Source organism: Ipomoea nil, unplaced genomic scaffold (assembly GCF_001879475.1).
Source record: "Ipomoea nil cultivar Tokyo-kokei standard unplaced genomic scaffold, Asagao_1.1 scaffold3199, whole genome shotgun sequence".
In the NCBI taxonomy this organism is placed as follows: Eukaryota; Viridiplantae; Streptophyta; class Magnoliopsida; order Solanales; family Convolvulaceae; genus Ipomoea; species Ipomoea nil.
This window is the reverse complement of record NW_017619627.1, coordinates 1,646,187-1,671,667: the sequence shown is the minus strand read 5'-3', so window position 1 is coordinate 1,671,667 and position 25,481 is coordinate 1,646,187. Positions and strand designations below refer to the sequence as shown.

At 33.8% G+C, this 25,481-nt stretch overlaps 1 protein-coding gene and 1 long non-coding RNA gene across 2 annotated transcripts; one reads left to right on the top strand and one right to left on the bottom strand.

The window, feature by feature from the left end:
- Positions 1-10,469: 10,469 nt before the first annotated feature.
- LOC109168469 (uncharacterized protein At4g22758-like) lies at positions 10,470-11,755 on the bottom strand. Its single transcript, XM_019317494.1, has 2 exons — positions 11,189-11,755; positions 10,470-10,820 (listed from the first exon to the last, which is right to left on the bottom strand). Exons 1-2 carry the CDS (start codon positions 11,448-11,450, stop codon positions 10,639-10,641), a joined length of 444 nt encoding a protein of 147 aa, XP_019173039.1. The 5' UTR covers positions 11,451-11,755; the 3' UTR covers positions 10,470-10,638.
- Positions 11,756-19,208: 7,453 nt separating this feature from the next.
- On the top strand, positions 19,209-19,443 carry LOC109168503. The gene is made up of 2 exons (XR_002052090.1): positions 19,209-19,299; positions 19,386-19,443. It is a non-coding gene; the product is annotated as an uncharacterized LOC109168503 (long non-coding RNA).
- Positions 19,444-25,481: the final 6,038 nt, after the last annotated feature.

Sequence of the window (25,481 nt, the reverse complement as noted above, 5' to 3'; positions counted from 1 at the left end):
TACATTCTTGCTTGTAATCCGAGTGATTGTGTTAACATACCCTCCAGTGCTCCAGTTGTAAAATCAACAATGTTCATATTCATTATTAAATGAAGGAATAAGGGTCAAATATGCCATCGAACTACACACAATTATGCAATTAGGCCACTCAACCTAAAAAACTAACAATTAGTTCCCTAAACTAACCAATTTCAAACAAACCTTCCAATTGGAAGGTTTCCAACAGGTCATCCTCCCAAATTAATTATTTTTTAAAAAATAAATTTTAAAAATATAATTATTAAAAAAAAATGACTCCGGCCGATTTCTTCGTCTCCAGCCATGGAGAAGAAGAAACTCCTCGTCTCCATGGCCGGAATCCTGTTTTTTTTTTTTTTTTTTTTTTTTTTTTTTTAAATTTAAATAATTAATAATTTATTTTTTAAAAAATAATTAATTTGGAAGAATGACTTGTTGACCTGTTGAAAATCTTCAAATTGGAAGAATTGTTTGAAATTGGTTAGTTTATGGACTCAATTGTTAGTTTTTTAGGTTCAGTGGCCTAATTGAATTATTGTGTGCATTTCGATGTCCTATTTGACCCTTAAGATTATAATTTCAAATTATTATGTTTGAGAGACAGACTTATCACTGAACTAGTATATGACTATTCAAATAGTAAGTGTATTAGTGATAAGTCTTAGTGTGGAAAAAAACCAAACATAAATAGAGACACACAATATTGTAAATCCAATTCGATATAACAATATCTACGTCTAGAGAACCACCATCGTACAGTCCAATCCATTATCTCAACCAGTCAATCATACAGATGGTAAAGAGATCGCAATCTCAACCCAATGTGTGTTATACCTCACAAGATAGCAACCCAATCTGATGAAGCTTATAGAGGAAATCCAAACAGTCACATGTCCAAAGAGTCCCTCGTTTGGAGATCCACAGTGCTACTGTCCGTTCCATTGACTCACGCACCACTGCACCACAGTTGTATGGAATACGGTCCACAGATCTTCTCAATAGATCGGCTTGTATGGAATACGGTCCACAGATTAGCACAATGAAAGTTGTCTTCTCAATAGATCGGCTTAGCTCTAAACATTTTTGAGAAGATGATGATCCGAAGAATGTACGTACTGTTAGTCGCACATGAAGAAGAAGAAGCCTCTCAAGTGTAAGATACTCTCTAGTGTGTGTTCTCAAGGCTGTAAACTTCTTCAAATAAATAATGAGTCTTCGAGTCTTGGATGGCAAGTAATCCTTTAGAGTTACCATGTAGACGAAGATCACTTGCCATATTTCTTAGGGAATTCCGACTTCTTAAACTCTGGTTTCCAAAAGCATAAATATGAAAATCTGCTCCACTGGTTCTAAAGGTAAGTCGGTGAAGATGTTCAACAAGTTTCCAAATCTTCACTGGTGTAGGAACTGGTCGGTCAGAGACTCCATCCGTTGGAATAACCTACACATAACTAATTTGCCACAATATAGCCAATTATGTTTTAAAAAAAAAGGTTTACAATCAAAACACTAACAAATCTAACCTGTAATTTTTTAAGATGGGCCATCTTTAGGAGAGTCGAATATCCAGCATGTATTAGTGGCTAGATAAAATATAAAAGAATACAAAAAAACACACTCCATCCCCCATGGCTAACAAGTTCTTTGTCACCTCAGGGTGGAGGCTTGCAGAAGTATGATATGGTGCCAGTGGGAAGTAAGGAGGAAGCACAGTTCATGGATTCGGAGATCGAGCAAAATCGAGCTACAAACTTAGCTTTTCGATAAGTTAGTGTTTTCATTTAATATGAACGAAATTTTAAGTGTTTGATCTTCCTAGTTCTTAAGCTATATTCTTTATTGCTTTTTGCTAGAGGGCTGCTTTGGCAGCATCCTCATTCTCATTGGATCCCTGTCCATGTGTAGGTCTCATCATCGTCTCGGGGTCTTCCTTCCTCCTGTTCTTAAAAAAAATAAAAACAAAACAAAACAAAACAAAAAAAAAAAAAAAATTATGTGACTTAGGGTTTTTAGAAGAGGAAAATTTTCACATCTCTCAGCTAGCAGACGAGCATGATGAAAGCGTGTGAGGGTTGTCTGCCAAGACGAGCGGCGATTGGGCGATGCCATGTGACCAAATTCCATTAAAGCAGCCAGATTCTCAGGATTTTATCGGAGAAATTAATGATTAATATAAGACCGCATTCTCCCTAGCTTCGATCTAGGTGAGGCTCCATTACCAACAAGCTTGAATCAAACAGGTGTCAATCATCAGCAAATGATATGATACACAGTTCGAAGACCAAGAAGAAAGCTTTCCTGAGATTCAACTTCACCTTTCTTTATCAAAACCACTCTTCCTTTCTGACTCATCCTCGACACACAAACTCAGTTTTGATGTTTCCTAGGTTTTAATTTATATATTCGTGTGTGTACTGTGTTCATACATACATGTATCCATTATTCTTTTTGCTTTTCGTTTCATTTGAGAATGATGTTCTTAGGGCAAAAGCCGCAAATGAAGTTTATCTGTATGGAGAGAATTATTAAGAAGACAACCCTTTTCTTTGGAGTGGGAGATTTGTCTCCCTTCTCATCCTCCATGCCCACGTGCTTCCTGCTACTATAAGTATATCAATATATCATATGTATAGAATACATGGGTATATATGCATGGGATGTATCATATATTAATGACGAATTCTATTACATAGACTTCTAATCTCTATTATCTCATTTTCACTCCATAAATAAAAATATCAATATCAAAATTTAAAGAGTAAGTAAAAGTAGGTAGTAAAACTTGGAATCCATATAGTATTTTCTATCTATGACAGTGTAAAAAACTGCAAATTGTAGCAAGTACTGTACTTGTTACCAGGAATATAATACGTACGAAATTGCAGCAAGTACTGTACTTGTTACCAAGAATATAATACGTACGAGAATGGACGGCCGTCGTGCTTGACTCCGATGTTTAACGTTGTTTCGGGCGCAGCTTTTTGGGTATTTCTTTGTATCGAACTGTCGAATGTAGTGCATTCATTCATACTTATGGCCTCATGGGTAAGAGCAACCTCAAAGGTTTTTTCTATCAATTTTTTGTAGAACCAACATCCACACATCATTTACTATCTCACTCAATCACAAAAATCATTCTCCCTATTAGGACAACACCAATAAGACTATACAAATAAGTTTTTTTTTTTTTAGTTTTTAAGGTGTCAAATAGAAGAGAATGGATGGGAGAGAGAAGAAGGGAAAAGTGGGGAAAAAAATAAAAAGCAAACGCACAAAGAAAAAAAAAAAATTAAACATTTAACGCGACGGCGGTAAATGCACGAAATGGGCCCGCCTGCACCTCTTTTCTCCACTTTCCCTCCTCCCCATAGGCTACATTCTCCTAACATAGCACAAATCACTATTGTGGTTTCTCTTAATTTTAAGTTTTTTTTTTCATATTTTTTTGTGGACTCATCATTTTACTCCACTAAATTTTAATTATTTTTTTATTTATTAACATTATTAGTTTTTTCACGCACGCGAATATGATAATGCCCCATGGTTATTTTTAAATAAGTAATTCAAATTATATATAAATGCAAGATTATATAGTAGATGTTCATGCATAGGTAATTGAATATTGAATTTGTTTATTTAAATCAGTAATTCAAAGTCTATAAATGCAATATAATATATGAGAGATTGATTATAATTGTCACTAAAATAAATGTTTGTAACTTTGTAATAAGATAGTCTAAATACTTAGTCTAAAAACGATAGTCTAAATAAATACTACTTTTGGTTTAAATTTCTCTAAGGGTGTGTTTGGAAATCCGGCCATTTTCCGGGTTTCCAATGTTTGGAAGGAAGGAAAATTTGAAGTCAACTGAAAATGAGGTATTGGTCAATGAAAAATGAGCCTATTTTTAAGGAAAATAACTTCCCCTTTAAAAAAGGGAAAGTCATTTTCCGGACGTTGACTTCTTCATTTCTTCACGTCAAGAATATCTGACTTTCTTCATCTTCACTGGCTTCTTCATCCTCTGACTTTTGGGCTCACTGGTTTCCGGCAGGTTTCCGCCGGAAACTTAAGCACTGGTTTTCTAAGCTTTGGTTTCCGGCGGAAATCTGGTTTCTGGTTTCCGCCGGAAACTAAAGGTTTTTAAAAAATAATAATAAACAACCCATCTGGTTTCCGCGCAGAAACCAGATCTTGGTTTCCACCGGAAACCAAAGAATATCTGGTTTTCGGCGGAAACCAATGAATTTTCTGTTTTTTTTTTAATAATTTTTTTAATAAATAATATTATTTGATTTTAAAAATAAATTATTATTTATAATATTATTGTAAATTTTATATATTTTAAACAAAATAATTAATTATATAAAATGTTTAATTATACAATTCTACATCATTTCCAGAAAATGAGCCAAACACAGGAAAGACAATTTTCCATTGTGCAGCCAAACACAGGAAAGGAAAATGACTTCTGGAAAAATGGCTCATTTTCCAAAAGTTATTTTTCAAAAGTCATTTTCCTGCTTTCCAAACGGACCCTAAGGGGTCGTTTACTTCATTTCTCTGTTTTTCCATTTCCAGTTTTCTATTTCTCCATTTCTCCAGTTTTTCTTCTCCATTCTTCCAATTTTCCATTTCTCCATTCCTCCAATTTTTTATTTCTCTAATTTTGTGATTTTATTAAATACAATTATCTTATATTCCATTTGTATATTTATACAACAAAGATAATAATAATAATCATAGTCATAATATATTATAATAATAACAATAACAATAACAACAACAACAACAACAACAACAACAACAACAACAATAATAATAATAATAATAATAATATTAATAATAATATTAATAACAACAATAATAATAGTAATAATAATAATACTAATAAGAAGAATTGAATAATAATAATAATAATAATAATAATAATAATAATAATAATAATAATTGAATAATAATAATAAATCTTGAAGAGGCAGCCAAATGGAAGAAGATTGAAGGAAAAGCTTTAGGCAGGAGAAGCTTCAGGCATTAAAAGGAGAAGAAAAAGCATCTTAGTAGCCAACAGGGTTCAATACCAAGACCTCACGCTAGCTTACACTGTTCATCCGTGTATTTCCATTCTTTCATTTGGAAACATTAGTTTTTCTATTCTCCAAAATCCTTAAGAAGATTGGAAAATGGAGATGGAAAAGACATTTGGAAGAAGAAATTTAGTAAACAACTTCTCCATTTTTTATTTTTTCCACTTCTCAATTTCTTCATTTTTTTGGAAAATCCTCCATTCTTCTAAGTTGGTAAACGACCCCTAAGTTTTCTTAGTTCTCTTCTGGATAGCACTGTCATTGTCTTCATCTTCACTACTTGTCCTCTTCTTTTCTATTACTAATGTGTCATGTGTAATTGGGTTATTGGTGGTAGCATAGTAGGTAGCGTCATGCAATGAAATTATATGGTGTAGGAAGTTTTAGATTTACCTCGGTGTGTATATGACTGCGATCTTAGTTGTACTATGAACTATTTATCTTGCAAGTGTCGGTTGATATTTGACCGTGGTAGTTTTTCCCCTACATGTTTCATGTGTTGTGAGATGTGTGTCGTAGATTATCATGTGAAAGTATTGAACAAAATATTAATATTTATTATATTTGTATAAAATACTTGGTAAAAAAATATATAACATATTTTGTATTATAACTTTAATATTTAATTACAAGATAGTGTAAAAAGAAGACAATTGATAATATAGTGAATATAATCAATTAATGAATTTGAAGGTAAGAAATTTTTGAATTGTAAAAAATAAAGATAATATAACTAATGAAATTATATCTCGTTTTAATTTTTTTTTTTTAATAATGAATACTTTTTTTTTTTAATAAGGAAAATTATTTAAAAAAAAAATACTAAAATCAAAATAATATGAATCATTCATTTTAAAAAACAATTACACAAACATTTTTTTTTGTTCCCGTCAAGGGCATAACTTTATTGGCTCTTATTAGATTTGTATTTGTAGATAAAAAATTATAATTACAATTATTATTTTTTTTTAATTATATTTAAATTAAATATGTCAAAATTAAAATAAAATTTTAATTACAATTTTTTAATTCTAATAATATCGTATCAAAATTATATACTACATTTATATTGCATAAATTTTTGTTCAAATTTTAAAAATTTAACAACAAAATTAAACAAGAAAAACTTTTTTTAAAAAAAAAGATGGCGTTGTAACATCCAGCTTAAAAAAGAAAGTTTTATTTCAGAGTGACAGCCAGCTGGTGGCCACTTTGAAGCGCCCTACATTGGCATGCAGTGCTCCCTTCCCCCCTTGTTTTTTTTTTTTTTTTTTTTTTCTCCTGCAAAAATTACTGTCTTTGCAGAAGAAAAAAAATCAATGCTCACATTTGTTAAAAATCATACAACCAGATTTTAGCTATGCAAAAATCAATATAAAAATCCCTACCGGGGATGCTCTAAGAACTAAGAAATCAGAATAATATTTTCCTTGTCTCATTTTATCTATTACATTTATTATTTGTTAGTCAAATTAACTTTTTTTTTTTACTTATTTTCTTGGAATAAGGGTCAAATAGGCCATCGAACTGCACATGATAATTCAATTAGGCCACCGAACAAAAAAAAAATCAACAATTAGGTCCCTAAACTAACCAATTTCAAACAATTCTTCCAATTTGAAGGTTTCTAACAAGTCAACAGGTTATCCTTCCAAATTAATTATTTTTTAAAAAATAAATTTTAAAAATTAATTATTAATTATTTAATTTAAAAAAAAAAGGACTCCGGCTGTGGAGACGAAGAAATCGGCCGGAGAAGGTCTTCTCCGGCCGGGTCCTGATTTTTTTTTTTAATTTAAAAATAATTAATTTTTAAAATTTATTCTTTAAAAAAATAATTAATTTGGGAGGATGATCTGTTGGAAACCTTCAAATTGAAATAATTGTTTAAAATTGGTTTGTTTAGGGACCTAATTGTTGATTTTTTAGGTTCATGGCCTAATTGTATTATCCTGTGCAGTTCGATGACCTATTTGACTCTTATTCCTATTTTCTTTAATGTTTTAAACTTATTTTAAAATTTAATTTTTTATGTTTAATATTTAATGTAGTTTCTAAATATATAAATTTTATACACTAATAATAAATTCAATATTATGAAAATTGAATTAAAAATAATTTTAGACAAGTCTCGTTAATCGAACTAGACACATAACATAGGACGCAAGTAGTATAATTTAATCATATATTAAACTTTGAAGGTATAATAATAATAATAATAATAATAATAATAATAATAATAATAATAATAATAATAATAATATTATTATTATTATTATTATTATTATTATTATTATTATTATTATTATTCTTGTTGTTGTTGTTGTTGTTATTTTCAAAAAAACAAATTAAAATAATAATAATAATAATAATAATAATAATATTATTATTATTATTATTAAGAAAATAAATATTATTTTAAAAAAATTACATGAAGAATAGAAACTTGTAATGGGTTCATGAGGCTCATATTCAAAAATGTTCATTGATTAGGTTTATTTAAGTCAAGGGGCCTTAAATTAATCTAATTTTCTCATGAGGCCCATTTGAAACTTATATTATTTTAGGCCCATTAACTACTCCTACTTAGGTTTATTTAAGTCAAGGGGCCTTAAATTAATCTAATTTTCTCATGAGGCCCATTTGAAACTTATATTATTTTAGGCCCATTAACTACTCCTAGCAATTGTTATGCCATGGACGCAGGTCCACCTTACAAGGTGGACTCAGGTCCTAAACGACACCGTCTAAATTTTTTTTTTTTTTTTTTTTAAATTTACTTACTTCCTTGCCGTTAATTTGTCTTTTGTCTTTAGAATTCGTTCATCTATATTTACAATTTTTGAATTGTATATTGACTGATGGTTTTTGGGTTTTCGGGCCCAAGGAGGTCCAACACAACCTTTAGACGGAGGATACACCTTTCAATAAAAAGCTTGCTAAAATAATATGAGCTCGATGATTTTGACGTGGAAACCGAAAGGAAAACCACGGGCCTTTTTGGGCGGTGCCAAGCCTAACTCCACTATGTATTTTGTAGGTGTCTTTGTACATACTTGTAGGGCTATTCTCTACACAAAGTGTTGTGTTTCTAATAATATAGCAATAATAATATAAAGAAGAGTGATGGAATGGTGTGGAAGAGTCCTTCCATGTGTATGGATGAGTGGTGGAGCCTTCTTGGTATGTTGTGGAATGAGGCCTTCTTGGGAGAGTAGTTGTGGGAGAGTGATAGTAGTCTTCAAGTGTGTAGGAAGAGTGCTTGGGAGAGTCCTCCCCTGTGTGTATGAGTGAGTGAATGGATGATCCCTTTCTTCTTGTCTTCCCCTCCTTTTTATAGCTAACCCATCACAAAAGTGTCCGTTGGACATTTAGTAGGGTAGTGATGGGTGATAATTAGGGGGTTATGGAAAATAATAATAATGGGGTAATAAGATGGGGTAATAAGTGGGAGGTTAGGAATGGTGGGGTAGTAAATAGGACTTTAAGGGTAGATAATTAGGAATTTAATAGGGGCTAACGGCTAGTTTTAGGCCGACCCTCTACCCGTGCCGATCCCACACTCGCACCGACTCCCGGGTCGAGCCGACTCCTCGGCTTGGCCCGTATCTCTTTTGGGCTTACTTCATTTTCCTCTTGGGCTTTGCTTCTTCTTTTTGGGCTTGATCTCTTTTCTTCTTGGGCCCCGAGCCCACGGGGTTCACACCCCATCATTGACAATTTTAGAACTTTATATTCACAATTTTTTATCTCACTAAACAAAATTACATAACTCAATATTCACAATTACAGAACTCTATATTCACAATTTTTGAATTCTACATTCACAATTTCATAACTCTATATTCAACAGTATAGCACAATTTTGAATCTATATTCACAACTTTTGAACTCTATATTCACAATTACAAAACTCTATAATCACAATTTCATAACTCTATATTCACAATTTCATAACTCTATATTTACAATTAAAGAACTCTATATTCACAATTACGGAACTCTATATTCAACAGTATATCACAATTTTGAATCTATATTCACAATTACAAAACTCTATAATCACAATTTCATAACTCTATATTCAACAGTATATCACAATTTTGAATATATATTCACAATTACAAAACTCTATAATCACAATTTCATAACTCTATATTCAACAGTATATCACAATTTTGAATATATATATTCACAATTACAAAACTCTATAATCACAATTTCATAACTCTATATTCACAATTAAAGAACTCTATATTTACAATTACGGAACTCTATATTCAACAGTATATCACAATTTTGGATCTATATTCACAAATTTTGAACTCTATATTCACAATTACAAAATTCTATAATCACAATTTCATAACTCTATATTCACAATTACGGAACTCTATATTCAACAGTATAACACAATTTTGAATCTATATTCACCATTTTTGAACTCTATATTCACAAAAAGATATCATTAGCTGAGAAAACGGTATCACTAACAACACCGTTATTCCAGACACACGTTTTGGACCCGGATTCACATCCAGCATAATTTGCCCTACTTCTAGTTCACACCGGTAACGAGAAAAACTACCCAAGATATTATCGTTATCAAGGTGCCAAATTGACTAGAACAATTTGAGCTTTTAATGGCAATCCTCAGCCCTCATTGTCAGTTGCTCATCACAAAATGTCTCAGTCATTCCTCAAAATATCGATCGACTTTCAGAATCCTATAAGAACATATTAACTTAACATTATAATTCTAACAAACAAAAAATTACAAGAGAGTAAAACAATTTAAAATGTTCATTAATAATCGACTCAAAATAAATTACTCCGACTCAATAACCTAGCGAACTTAGGTTGTCCTTTTTCCTCACTATCTTTTATTTTTAGTTGGCAGGTGACATCCAATTTTTCTTACAAGTTTGATTAAACTATAAAAGGGACCATTCAACGTCGAGAAACCTAGGAAATCTTTAAAAACTTGTGCTTAATAAAGGGGGTGGGGTTGGGAGGGGGGGGGGGGCGGGTGAAATCCGTTAAAATAGTCAATCATCAAAGTACACATATCACCAATTCCGTAGGTTTCAAATATTTAAAGATCGAATATCTAACTGGGCAGGTTTGTTCTGTCTTCTTCACAACTGCTTCTATTCTCTCATCATTTTAATTAATTTTTGGTTGAAGAAGTCATGTATCATTGAGTACAATGATGTCATTGGGATTCCATAATTGTAGAGTTGCAGTACTGCTATCATGACAAATAATATATTATTGTTAATTTATGTAAAATTAAAGTTATTCTGCAAATACTAGCTAGATATATGAAAATCAAGCAACTTACCCCAGGTTTAATAGCCATTTGATGCTTAATTAGGATAGTAAAGTTACAAATGGTGATACACCATGCATCTGCATGGATGACTTGCATAGGATGCTAAGCTAGCTACATTATATTGAGAGGTGATTACATTTATAACTTGATATCTTCAAGAACATCTATCATCACAGAGCCACCTACATACATACATATTACTCAGTGAGGATCATCTTGTGGAAGAAAGATTTGGTGAGCCATGATTTCCAGCTTCTTGTCCCCTTCAAACCAGTCACCACCTGTGGCCTTCCTTCTGTCATCAATGGCTGCCTGTTCTTCTTGCACAGCATGAAGTTCCTTTCCCCACAATTTCCTATTGAACTTGATGCACTCAAAGCTGGACAAAAAGATATCATAATAGTAAGCTAAGTCACCATCCATGTTTGATTTTGATTTTTTATCTTTTTTTTTTTGTGAAAAAAAAAAAATTCGCAGCAACTATTTGAGAATGTGCAGTACGGTGTAAACTCAGCCTTAAAACGGTACCTAAACCATCTTAAATTGTCCATTAACCAGTTCAAATTAAACCAAGAAGGTCAATATGACATTTGAACTGTACATTTAGACAGCTTAAGCCTAAGAAAGTAAATCAACCTAAATTGCCCATAATAACTGATCCACTCAAATCAATAAAGAATTGAAAGTCGAACTTGTAATATACTAATTACAAGTTAACAATCAACCAACTTAATTGGAGTTGCTCACCTTCGAAACCTGAAGTGACAGGGTAGAGGAAGAAATGATGGGGGTCAGATCCAAGAAGCGGAAGGCGCCCCTGGCGAGCGTATTGCTTGAGAGCCATGTCCACCACCCCGACAACCTTATCATCCTCGTTCACAACAAACCTTATCGGCCCCGCACTTCCAAACACGTTGATACTGATCAACAACCTCTTCTTATTCCCACTCTTCTGCCTCTGCATCATCGTCATCTTCTCAGAAAGGCTTTTCTTCATCTTCACCTCCATATATATTCTGGGTTCTACCTACAAATTAAATGATGATCGAAGAAATGAAGGAGAAGAGAATAGCAGCAGAGAGAGAAGGAGCGAGCTGAGAGATCGAGCTTCAATTCAATTCCCAGAACTGGCCTGGCAGGCATCAAATGCGTGCTTGAAGAGTTATTTGCTACCACTCAATCGGTGTGTCAATTAATTTTCTGCGCAAATTAACAGCCCGCCCAGAAGAAACGTGGATGCATGGGAGAGAGACAAAAGGCAAAAGTGGGCAAATTCTTGGCATGAACCAATTAATGAACTTTAATTTAGATTGTTGTGATTATATTACTCAACAAACAAGCTCTTATATAATACCAAGGATATAGTTTATTTAATATATATATAAAGCCCCTCGTATTTTACCCATATTTGATATATACACCCACAATTATACCAAACTGTCAACTATAAACCACCTACACTTCGGGTGAAATTTTTTCTTAACAAATTAATATCTCGAATTTAAGTGATATGAATATATAGATTGATAGGATTTAGAAAAGTTTTGTGTATAGACTCACATATAGTAATTTAAATCCGAATTAATCCTCGGCACCGAAGCAGTAATAGATAAGGATTGTATATGGCCTGGATGTATCCACAACGTTTTATATGTGTTTGTGCATGATGCGTCAAGGAAAGAAGGTATTAGCCAACTAGGGAAGGCTGACTTTAATGTCTGGCCTCGTATGTACTGATCATTATGTATTTATTGCTCACTTCACATAATAAATGGTATATATATAATCGAGATGAAATGAGAATTAATAATTTTGTGAGAAGGCATGGACTAATCTTATCTGTTCATTGATAATAATCAAACGTTATGTGTTTGTGTAATTAATTAGGATGAAGCATTTGAAAATACTTGATAGTACATTCACAATAACTGATAGTGTACTCAAGATTTATAATAGATAATAGGGAATATACAAGTACGATCAACCGTATCTGGTGGAGTTTGTCTAAACCGACCATATTGACCCATATTGCCCTCACCTCCCGACCACGTTTCCCGATTCAGACGAGTGCCCTATAGACTCGACTTTAACGCCCCGTCTCATTGCTCATTCGGTCATTCCCAACCGGACGTGACAAGGAAGTTCACTAATGTGACTGGTCGAGTGGTCGTTAAGTCTTTTGCCCTACAATTAACTTAAATATACTCTCCAGACAGAACAAATAGTCCTATCATGTCCCATAACCTTTTCAATACCATCTGGACACCGGGCGTAATAATTATGATCGGTAAACCCATGATGCTCAACACGTGTAAGACATGTCGAAGGACCGGCATGCTCACTCAGACTTGCCTATAAAAGACGCATTTATTACTATAAGGAGGAGATCGACTTTTGACCCTTTTTCTCACCTACACACTCCCAAACACACCTCATTCATTCCTCGACCTCAAAATAGAACGCAGGTTCCGTTCTATCTCTTTTCATACTTGTTCATACTATATGCACATGACTACGAGCTACTTTAATTTTTGAGCGTAGACCTCCGTATTTAATTTGTACTATCAAGTGCATTCATATGTATGCACTATTAGTTATTTAGTTATCCGCAAAAATATTATCGAGCATTTTCATATATACAATCATAATTACAAAATTTACCATCTTAAATTGATAAATGAGATTAGTTTATTTGTTTTTACAAGACTACTCATTAGAGCTGACTTTATATATAGAGAGAAAGGGGGGAGGGGGTACATTGAATTGAATGTGAATATAGTATATTCATTTAAAAGCATAATAATTCCTTTCTACTTTCTAGTTCGTGAATACTAGAATGCCTTTGGTGTGAGTCACCAAACTTCTTGTATTTTTTTTTATTTTTATAAAATGATAAGTGTAACATCTGTCTATTATAATATCAATTAATCAATGAATATCTTTAATATAATTCTTGAATATGTCTAAATATAAAAACAGATTAAAATATGCCGTACACAAAATAATTTATTTACATATAAATCTCATCAAAATTGCTTCTATTATTGATGTTCGACGTAAAGGTACCAATAGAATAGAATCAAACTTCTATTGTTCCTACTGATGCATTGGTCAACGCTTGAACAGTTTGGACGTTAGTCATTTTTAATTTGTCTATTATTAATCACAATTATTGTGGCATATAAAATTTAGAAGTTAATAATTGTCTAAATTAATTTGCTACGTTGACATAAGATAGTAATTAAGTGATTGAACAAATTGACCCGTGGTATGTACGAATCAATAAGTTTGAATAAGCAATACGGGGTTAAATAATGGTAAAGGAAAAATATTGTAGTAATAATATTGAGTGGATTAATGTAAGAATACTACAAGAAGGTTGTGTAAGAACAAGACATGATTTGTAATAATTAAACAAGGCTAATTTATAGAGTAAATACCTAAAATGGTCCCTCGACTATAGCTAAATTCACAAATTGGTCCTCGACTTTTAATTTCAACCAATTAAGTCCTTAACTTTGTAATTTTGACACGATTTGGTCCTCCATCTATTTGACCATTTGTTGACCGTGATCGACGGTCTCCATAAGAACCTTTAGCTCTCGTTGGAGCACGTAGAGGCCTCCAGGATGACATTGCACCGGTTCGGAAACACGTTGTCTTCTTCGCTCTGGTACGAACTCAACTACATTGAATCCAAAGGGAGGATGAAAAAAGGCGACCGGATGGTAGATTGCTTTCGGCAGTGGATTCAAATGTAACAGTGCGGTCTGGAAATGCAACCGGAACCTTAAAAATCCGACGATGGACCATGAAATTACATATATATCCTCAAAAATCACAGTCAACAAACGGTCAAATAGACAGAGGACCAAATTGTGTTAAAATTGCAAAGTTAAGGACTTAATTGGTTGAAATTGAAAGTCGAGGACCAATTTGTGAATTTAGTTATAGTCGAGGGACCATTTTGGGCATTTACTCCAATTTATATCTAGAGATTCTAACTAATTTAGTTAACTTCGTGGTAGGCCATAAGACCGGGTCAAGGCTCGCACACATGAGCTACAGGGGTGGGCCAAATCCGACAGCCCAGGCCCCGGAAACGAGCTCCGAGGCGGAACGGCGATTGCCCAGGACCGACTGTATGTAGAACCACTTGGCTCGAGTAGCCTCATCCAGGTCCCTTGGTTCGGATCGCTCCGTCTGGGTTACCTTCTTCGTTTGTATCGCCTCTCTTGGTCTGGACCACATACCTTCTTGGTCTAAGTCACCTTTTTGAGTCCCGGGTCATTTTATTGAGTTCTGGTTACCTTCTTGAGTCTGGACTCGTAAATTCTAAACTTAAGTTGATATTCAAGTATCGTTCTGGTTACCTTCTTGAGTCTGGAATCGTAAATTCTAAACTTAAGTTGATATTCAAGTATCGTTCATGGATTCTAAACTATTTTAAATAAGTCTATATCTAAACTTTAAGTTGGGTGCAACAATAGTTGCCTTCCCCTACTTAGAGATTTTGAGATTCAAAAATCTAGACAAGCCCCCCTGCCTAATGGCTATATCAGACTTCCGGTGCTAAATAAGATATCCTAAAACTTTATGTTTAGTGTTTTAGTTTCTTAGAGCATCCGTACCAAAAGTTTGGAATATTAGGTTTATGTTAGATCAATAAATTGGCAAAATTACATAGACCATGGTCCACACAATTGTGTAGACAATGAATATCAGATACAATTTTTTGTACTGAAAGTACATTATTTTTGTATTAAATGTACATTATACAAAATAATGTATCCTTAGTATATTAAAAATGTACTTTAAAAAATGTATTTCATGTACAAAAAATAATGTACCCTTAGTATATTAAAAATGTACTTTTTATTTATGGTCTATACAATTGTGTGGACCATGGTCCATGCAATAATGATTGCAATAATGATTGCAATAAATTTGAGTGGGCTTATTTAAAGATGTGAGGTGGGGTTATTTCATGAGTGAAGCCTCCTCAGAAACAAAAATAATGTCTGACTTTAAAAATAAAAAATAAAAACAACGAAAGACAGGTGCGCACACCTTGCGCCCATAGTGGGCGCGTGTTCGACACGTTTTTTCTTTTTCTTTTTTATTCACATTTTTTTTGATTTCCTAATCACACTTATAAAAACTCCTCAAAAGCCGCAACGGGGATCATACTCAATATTGTACACTTGTACGTCCAATTCATTTTAGTAAGCAGGTTCAAATCATCGCCACAATTGAAAAACGTATAAATTGAAGTATAGTTAATGCTAAATAAATAACATTAGAACTCACTTCTTTTTTTTTTTTTTTTTTTTTGGTTGTAAGAGAATTTGATGAAACTTTTTTCAACTAATAAAATACTTTATAATCCTATTTGATCAACTTAATAAGTGGCTTATTATTTGCCACTTTCTTCATATTGTGCTTCAATAACATTACATTTAAGATTCAAGATAAATTGCACCAAACAAGTTAAATTCTTCTTCCAAAAGGTTGAACCCCAACTCTAAACAAGTTGAATTCTTGTTTCTTGCAAATGTATTTTTTTAAAGGAAATTTTCAAATTTTATTATTATCTATAATACATTAATTAATTAAATGAATTTTTTAAAAATATTATTAAATATTATTAATTAATGCTTTAAAAATCTAAATTAATCTCTCTATCTATTATATTATTATTATTATTAGTTGTAAATGACATGCATACCACACTATGAGTGAATTAGATAATATAATGTATAAAATATCATACAATAATCACATAAAGAATCCAGCTATGTAGTTATAGTGTATCATAAAAACCAACATTAATAAGTAATTTTGCAATTTAGGTGAAAATATGAGTTTTATTGCATGTACAAACATTGTTTTGTAAAAATTAGTTAATCACAACCCGATTATTTAGTTAGGGTTTTTTATTGTGTCAAAATATATAATAAAAAAAATATTTATCTCATACTAAAATTACTATATGATTTCATCTCTTGGAATTATTTATAAGCTTTAAAAAAGAAAAATACTCCGTAATTACATTTTTTATTTATGATTTGATTGATTTAACCAAACTTCTGTTGGTAATAATGAACCAAAATCGACTTAATATCGCAAAATAATATTTATATATACACACACAAGTATATAAAATATTATTCGATATATATCCGAAATATATATATACACACAAATATATATAAATTAGATCCCCACGGTTATATATACATATATATATCTACGGAAAAGATATACAAATATATATATATATATATATATATATATATATATATATATATATATATCAACCAAATTTGGAACGTATAATCCTCATATTATAATTCCAATCCACAACTAAATCAAATAGTGAGAGGATTTTTGCTTAGAAGCATAATCCAAACCGAAAGAGGAAGGAGATTGGCTTGTGTTTGGGTATAGGGTTTTTAGCGCGAGTCAAGAGACCACTCTTTCCTTAAAACCTTATTTGCCACCTCCCAAAAGTGCTAGGATCGTTGTGGCCTAGGTTTTCCAGGATAAAACGTGCTACGGTTCGACGTTTGAGCACCCAAATGAACGAACCTGGCGAACTAGAGCAAAGCCATGAACACAGGCAAAGAAAGGAGTAGGAGCAGAGTATTTTGGAGCTAAAATCGTGCAAGTATGTATGCTTTCTTCTTGTTCCCTCTCTTGTGTAAAAAATCTGTACTAAATAACATTAAACAAGGCCATTAAAACTTGGCTTTGTAACACTTGGAATTAATTCCGTAATTGTAGAATTGAATTCCGAGACTAGTTCACTGATACCGAAAGTTGGCATAACTAACTTAGCCCGCGAGGTCAGACGACATTCGTGCCCGCGCACTTGAGCTCGGGATTGAATCAAGCATTTTTGATCTCATTTCTAGTTGAAATTTGATTTGCACCCCCACCCTGCCAACCACATGTGCGCGAAAGAGCCTCTATGCTATACAATTCTACAAGTTTGAAAAGAGCTCTTGTATAAAAAGGGGGGCAAATCTTCTTTCCAAACCAATGTGGGACAAAAGCTCACTTTTTTCCTTCATTTTTCCAACTCAAATGGGTCTACTTTGAGAATCAATATCTCATTCACCTATTATCCGTTTTAAGCGTACAATATATCAATCTCTTCGTCTCACTACGAAGAACCCGAGTTCACATTGACCCGACCCAAATCAGAAGTGGACTCCACTGATAATTGTACCACAAAATAGTCACTTAAAATGCTATTTTAATGCTATTTTTCCAACTTCACAAGTTAATAAAGAGTTTAGGTAATAATTAAATACATAAAATAAGTTAATTAATATAACAATGGGGACGTTAAAGTTAGACAAATATTAAGGAATATATTTTGTAACAAATAAAAAATTAATTATTATGCTATTTGTGCTAAATAATAATAATAATAATAATAATAATAATAATAATAATAATAATAATAATAATAATTTCGTAAAATCCAAAATCAAACGGGTGGTTTCAGACACGTTGAGTCCATTTAGGATCATAGTCAACTTTGCTTTATGTGGCTCCCCATTAAAGTGATGAGACAAAAACGTGGGATTGAAAAGGTAACTAGTCTACACAAGTGCCTACCTTTGAGTTATCAAATTTTTATTTTTTTTAAATACTCATAATTCTTTATAATGTAGTATCAATTCTATATTTTCAATTTGAACTATCAATTATAAATAATCTAAACTGATTTTTTTAATTACTTTTTAACTAAGGTTACAAAGCAAACTTTACTTGAAATGCATTTTCAATAGTAAGTTTTTTTTTTTCTTTTTAACACGTCTAATGTCCTTGATTTAATAAAGAAAAAAAAAGGATTATACTTAAAAAAAAAAAGGTTATTGGAAAGTTATGTAGATCAATGAAGGATTTAATTTTTGTGTTAAAGTGTAATTACTTTTAGTTTTTGAATTATTGGTGATGTGATGTTTTAAATTTTTCTATGATGAGTTTGCTGAAATTTATTATGGAATATTATTTTTTTCTTGACAAGCCGAAGTTTATTATTATTGTTCAAAAACCCTAATTGATCATGACTAATAATAAAAAATTTCATCTCCTATTTCACAAATCGCATGTTTAAAAAATGCAAGCCATTTGATTTGTGTTTTTTTTTTTTCCATTGGTTTGATAGAAGTTATTGGCCTGGTCTACATTTTGCCAATCGGTATGCTGTGGAACCGTGTCCACCTTGCAAGGTGGACACGGTTCTAAATTCATAATTACTGAACTATATATTTATAATTATAAAATTATATATTCATAACTTTTGAACTTAATATTCATAAATTATTGAACCCTATATTCACAATTACAGAACTCTATGTTCATAATTACTAAACGAGTTAATTCCAGCAATGGTCCTCTGACTATTACGATTTTCTAAAATTGGTCATCGACTTTTAATTTGAACAAAAAAGATACTTGACTTTCTAAATCATTTCACCAAAGGTCCTTCCGTCCAATTAGCGTTTGTTGGCCGTCATTGTTGGAGGCAATTATGTCTTTTCAGTATATTGCTTTCTTCTTCCTAATTTTCCTCCTAGCCTAGCTTATTTGACGTTGCCTGGCTTATTTGACGCACAAAGCACGAAGAACTCCACAACTTCCTCAGTGTATGAAATTCCTTCAGTATTAAAATGTCTACAAGGTATAGTAGTCAAAGATTTGCATCTTCAAGGAATGAAGAATACATCTATGGTGAGGTCATAAGCATTTCAAACTGTCAATGTAGCCAACGATTGAAGCTACAAACATCTTGGACTAATGATAATCCAGGTAGAAGGTATTGGGAGTGTCGATTTGAAAATGTGAGTATTAATTTTTGGTTAGGGATTTTATCCACATCATTGGACGAATTAATTTTTTTTAATTCAATTTTGTGATTTTTGTGTAGGGATGGCAAATGTGTGGTTTTGTTAGATGGTATGATCCTCCCATGTGTGCTAGGTCAAGAAGAATTATTCCTGGACTATTGAGAAGGATTAATCGAAAGGAAGAAGAAATAGCAAGGCTTAAAATGAGGCTACAAGCTTGTGCTAAAGTTGATGGGCAAGGAAGCAATGGTAAACAATGTGCTAGGATAATGAGTGGAGACAGTGGAGTCATTGTGATATGGATTTTGTTGTTGGTAGTTATAAGACTCAATCCACCTACAAAAGATAAAGTTCTTATGTTGACTAATAGTAATGGTTATGTGTAAGGAAAGCAGAATGTTTCTGTAATTTGAAGAATTGATTTGTAATGAATTATCATTTCCAATATGTTATGCTTATCACCATTTACAATGTAGCAATTTCCATTTACACAATCTTATGTTGGCTTACATTTTCAGTAGCATACCATTTCCGATCTGCATACCATTTCCAGTAGCAATTTCCATACATTTCCAGTAGCATACCATTTCCAGTAGTAAATGACAACAATCTGCATACCATTTCCAATCTCATCCATCATTTTCACATAGCAAATGCCAACATACATTATTTATGCTAACCATTTGGAATCTACAAACACTCTGCAAACCAAATGACAATCTACAAACCAAATGGCAAATTGTAACACCTCGTGTTACGCCCTTTAAACTCAGATTAATTATTTAATTAATTTCGTTAAAGATTAGTTAAAAGAACTTAATTCAGTCAGGATCCCTTAATTAATTAATATGGTCCACGAAGGATCGTGAACCCTTACCCATATTGAAGCCCCAAGCTTGTTAGAATAAGGAAAGAAGGCTCATTACTAATTAGACTCTGATTAGGATTCCTAAATCTATATAAAAGGGATTAGAAAGTCTTTAGAACCTTTTCCATCCCACCTTATTCTCCCCACTCGAAAATCCCCTCCCAGAGTTCAAACAAAGAATTACCTGTCAACAAGCCTAGGAAAGATTGATAGGAAGGGGACCTTGAGAAAAGATCCTAGAAGACGTAAGAAGTTTAATTAAAGCTACCAGGTAACCCATGTCCTACAAAACCTATTTTCCTTGCTATCTTTTATTGATTGGCTCTGTTGGATGATTGAATGTGTGATTTGATATGTTTGCCTTGTTAGAGCTTGTCTTTAGGATTTTGGTATGGATTCTTAATATTCTTGATGAACTTGTGTGGTTGATTGCAGGTTTTTCGGTTTATGAGTATTTAGAGCTTGTGTTAGGGCTTATATGGTGAATCTTGTTATTTGTAACATTCTTGGCATTCTTGGGTGGGTTTATGCATGTTCGGGTGCTAGGTTTAGGACTTGTCTTTAGGGCTTTGTATATTGGTTTCTTGACGTTCTTGAGATTCTTGATGCTCTTGAACTTTGATGCGTTTATCCTTGGGTCTTGGCATGTTTAGAGTTTACGTTTAGACTTCAATTGTGTTGTTTCTTGGCTTGTCCTATGAGTTCGAGTCCCTACGGTTATTGATATGTGTTTGGGCGTGTTGGGACTTGATTTTGGGTGAAATTGGGGAAATTCCCGGGTTGGGAAGTTGGCCAAGAAATGTATTCCAGCGGGGAGGATGGGCGGGTGGACGGCCACCCGCTGGAACAGTGCACCGCCGCCTGCGGGCGGACGGCCACCCACCGTACCCCCCGCGAGTATGGGCCGGTGCGGGGTCGTTCAGTCTCCGCAAGTCGAACCCCGTGCCCCGTGATGTCTTCGTTGATGTTTTTAGGTCTAGTGTGATGTCTTATATGTTGTAACGTGATTTGTGAGTCGAGTCTTTGCATGTGGTCCATACTTGTATCGTGTGGTGTCAAAGTATGATCTTTAGTGGTCTTTGTGTGCCTTGTAGTCACCTCGAGGGCGCTTGTTGTTAAGAGTCAATGTGCATGATGAACCCTTCCCTGATTACCCCATTGTGGAGTCATTGTTGAGTCTTGCTTGTGTGATGATTGTCCATGATGAAAAGAAAAGATATGAGATTGGTGGTAAAAACTGTGATTGGTGGTTGATGCACTGCGCGTGCTTGTGTGTGATGGTACCGCGGTACCGGTGTGTGATTTAAAGGCATTGCGGATGCTATGAGATCAGCGGTTATGTAGGAGGTCTTGTAGGCGAGGGGCATTCTTTGCCCCGGAGGGATAAGGATGTGGTGTGTAGGGTGGACTGGAGGTACAGGTTGGAACTGTTATAAGGATGAAGCAGTGTTATAAGGTTGGAACATGGACATGTCTTGTTATGTGCTCTTGTTTGTTATTGTTGAGTCTTATTGTTGTCTTGTCTCGTGGTCGTAGTTGCATGCTGTGTCTTTATGTGCCTTGTCGTGTCGAGTCTATTGATATGCCTTGAGTCTTACTCCTGGTTTTGAAGATAGAGTCGTTTAGGACTATATTATGTATTCCCAAGTCTCAAAATGATTTCTTATATCTATATGTATTGTACTCAACGCGTGGGAGTGGGTTGCTTAGCATTATTCACTAACGGTTGTGATACCGCATGTTTTTCAGGTACTGATTAGTTGGCCGAGGGCGCGCTAGAAGGTGCTGTAGTTCCTAGCTTAGTTAGTTCTAGTTTAGTTAGACGGCCTGTTAGTCATTCTTGTAATTGGATAATGATTATGGTTTATGCCTTGTTTAGTTAGTTTTAGACTGTGCATCTAGGTTCTCAAGCTTATATGTGGCATAACACCCCAACACTTATGTTTAGCTTCTGCTCTGTTTTGGGTATTAATGATAGCTTTATCCTTATTTCATAAGCTTTAATGATTTTAAATTATGCCGAAAAATGGGGGTGTTACACAAACTGCACACCAAATGGCAAACGTTCCAGTAGCATAACAAATAGCAATTTACATTATATCTGCAAATTACATTCCAGTAGCATACCAAATAGCAATTTACATTATATCTGCAAACCATCTCCAGTAGGTACTAAAAGGCAACACCAAAACAAAGCTAAATTACAGTTTTGTACTACACATTATGTCTGCAATGAACTACACCATTTCCACTAGCAAAATACATTCTATTTGCATTACCAAAATGCATAGTATCCAAAAAAATAGTAACTATACATTAGTTAAACTAAATTGATTGGATCTTTGTCATTCCCAAAAAACTTAGACTTGAAATCCCCTGATCTTGTATGATACTTCTTGATTGGGAGTTTGTTCCTTCTTGGTTTTTTTGGTGGATTCTCTCTAACACTTGTAATGCCTACAAGACATGTTTGTCAACAATTGAGTTAATACTTAATAAATGCAAACATTGGAGTAAACTGAGTGAACAAACAATTACCTCCATCATTACCCTCAATATGATGCCAATGAGCATCCAAAACATCATCTGGAATCTCACATTGGTTATCTTCCACCTCAGGCTGAGTAATAACATCTGGCTGGACTGCATCTTAAAGGGGAACCTGGACTGGCACCTGAACTAGAACCTGGAATGGCTCTTGAACTGGAAACCATCATTGGTGGAACCTGGACTGGAACCTAGACTGCCTCTTTAAGGGGAACTTAGACTGCATCTTGAATGGGAACCTGGACTGGCACCTGAACTGGAACCTGGAATGGCTGTTATGGTGGAACCCTCACTGGAACCTAGAATTAAGAGGTAAGTGTTAATTAGTAACAACATGAAATGTTAATTACTAACAACCTGAAATGTTAATTATGAAATTATGTAACTTGTGTTGGATTTTGTGGACACTTTCTGCTGTTATGACTTGTTTGTTTGCATTTGGTGCAATGCAAACGAACATGCTTCCTGGTCAAGTAAACACCATCTTCTCTTCTCTCACCAGCTTTACTTGTCCTAGCAGAGTTACTTGTCTCACCAGCAGATTTCTTCCTCAATTTTCTAAAGTCTTCCAGGTTTAGCATTATATATTGGTGGCAATGGAGGTTCTCTATCTGTGACAGTCCACTCTTCATAACTAGACATAGGCTTTATAAAACCCTCATAAGTTTTCAAGTATGTTGAAATGTAGTAGCAAGGATCCACATAATGCCAAACTGGTCCTTTACCATGTTTTATCCGTATTGCACAAACAGCATGGGGACAAGGAATTCCAGTTAGATCCCATCTCCTACAAGTACAAGATCTGGCCCCTAAATCCACACTATACTGCCCAGAAACTGTCCCTATTATTTCAAATAGCTTGGGACCACACTGATAGCCTATCAATCCTCCAGCTTGCCTCTCAATCTCATCTATCTTTTTCACAATGCTTCGATAAATTACACCATTCCAGTCAATAGTCTTAGTCTTGGACTCAAATAACCTTGTAGTAATTTTTTTTTTCTAATTAACTCCAAGCAATTAATCACAGGATTTTCCCTAGCTGCCAAGATCATGGAGTTGAAAGATTCTGAGATGTTGTTCACAAGTATGTCATAGTGTGGTGCTCCAGTGAAGTGGGATCTAGACCACTCCGATGGTTGCTTATCAGCAACCCAAGCAAATGCACCTTCATCTAGATTTCTTAAATCTTGTAATGCTGCAGTAAAGGCGTTGAGTGTGGTGGCCCTAGCTGCTTTCCACAAGCCATCTTTGATTGGATTAGCTGTGAAACCTGCCACTCTCATGTTGCAATGTAAATGCCTAACACAAAATCTATGTGTAACTGCTGGCATCACAATTTCAAAGGTTAGTAGGAGTCCTTTTTGCTTATCTGACATGACTGTAAATTCATTTTCTGACATTGTATCAATCTGTAAGCCCGTCTTTAGCAATTCTAAAAACCAACTCCAAGAGTCCTTGTTTTCACCTTCAATAATTGCGTAAGCAATTGGGAATATACTCTCATTTCCATCAATCCCAACTGTTGTCAACAACTGTCCTCCTATTTTACACTTGAGGTGACAACCATCCAAGCCAATGATTTTCCTACAATGTTTAAACCATTCCCTAATAGCCTCCCAACATATGTACATCCTCTTAAATCTTTGTTTCCCATCCTCTAGCATGTCACTCAACTTAACAACACATTTAGTCATGGGATTTGTTCTTTGAATTTCCTTGCAGTAGCTCTAAATCCTATTGAAATAGTCCTCAGCCTCACAGTTTATTTCACCTTTAGCCTTAGTTAAAGCCCTCTACGTTTGCTTCTTACTTATGGTGTAATGGTCATCAGTGCAAACCTTGTGTAAAAACTAATTTGTTTTTCACTTCAAATGGCCTTTAATCTCTTGTTTCCATCTTTTAGTAACTATTGGGGAGTTCACCATTGCATTATTTTTTGTCCTAACACACCCATCATGCTTATCCTTAAATACAGTGACCCTCCAACACTTGTCATCTTTAGCATACCTAAGGGTAACCTGCCATGGACGACTATCATGCTTGCACTTCACAACACATCTAACTTTGTCATTTTTTTTTTTCATATTTCAAGTCCTTCCCTTCTTTGATTGCATAATTGGTAACAGTTTGTAACACCCCCGATTTCTAGTCACAACTTAAAGCATTAACTGGGCAAAGATAGGTAAATAAAGTCTAACTGATATAAATAAGCTGCGGAAGCTAAATCAATCCAACGGGGATGCTATGCCACATTTAGGTTAACTCAACCCAAATGCACATGCTAGTCTAATCCTCAAACATAAACGTCAAACTGGTCATAGTTAGTCAAAACAACATAAGTCTAACATAAGGCTCACTGGCCATCAAACTAAGGATAAAATAAAAGGATCTAGCTACAAGGTAGAAGCTAGGCTCGAACTACCGTGCTCTCAAAAGCTGGACTACTCCATACCTGAAAACATATTTAAAAGGATTAGTGAGAAATGCTAAGTAACCCCACTCCAATGTGTAAAGATACATAGATATACTTTTCATACTTCAAATAGGTTTTGAGACTTGGGAATACATATATATATCTCTACTCAACTTTAGTTCAGTAAAACAGAGGAAATGATACCCGCTCGGAATCAACTCAACGGATATCAATAAAGACATGACTCGGTTCATCAACCAATACTCAACAATAATATGAGATAGAACATGGTCATCATAGGATAAGGATCAATAAATGAATTCAACCACTAGAATAACAATATCA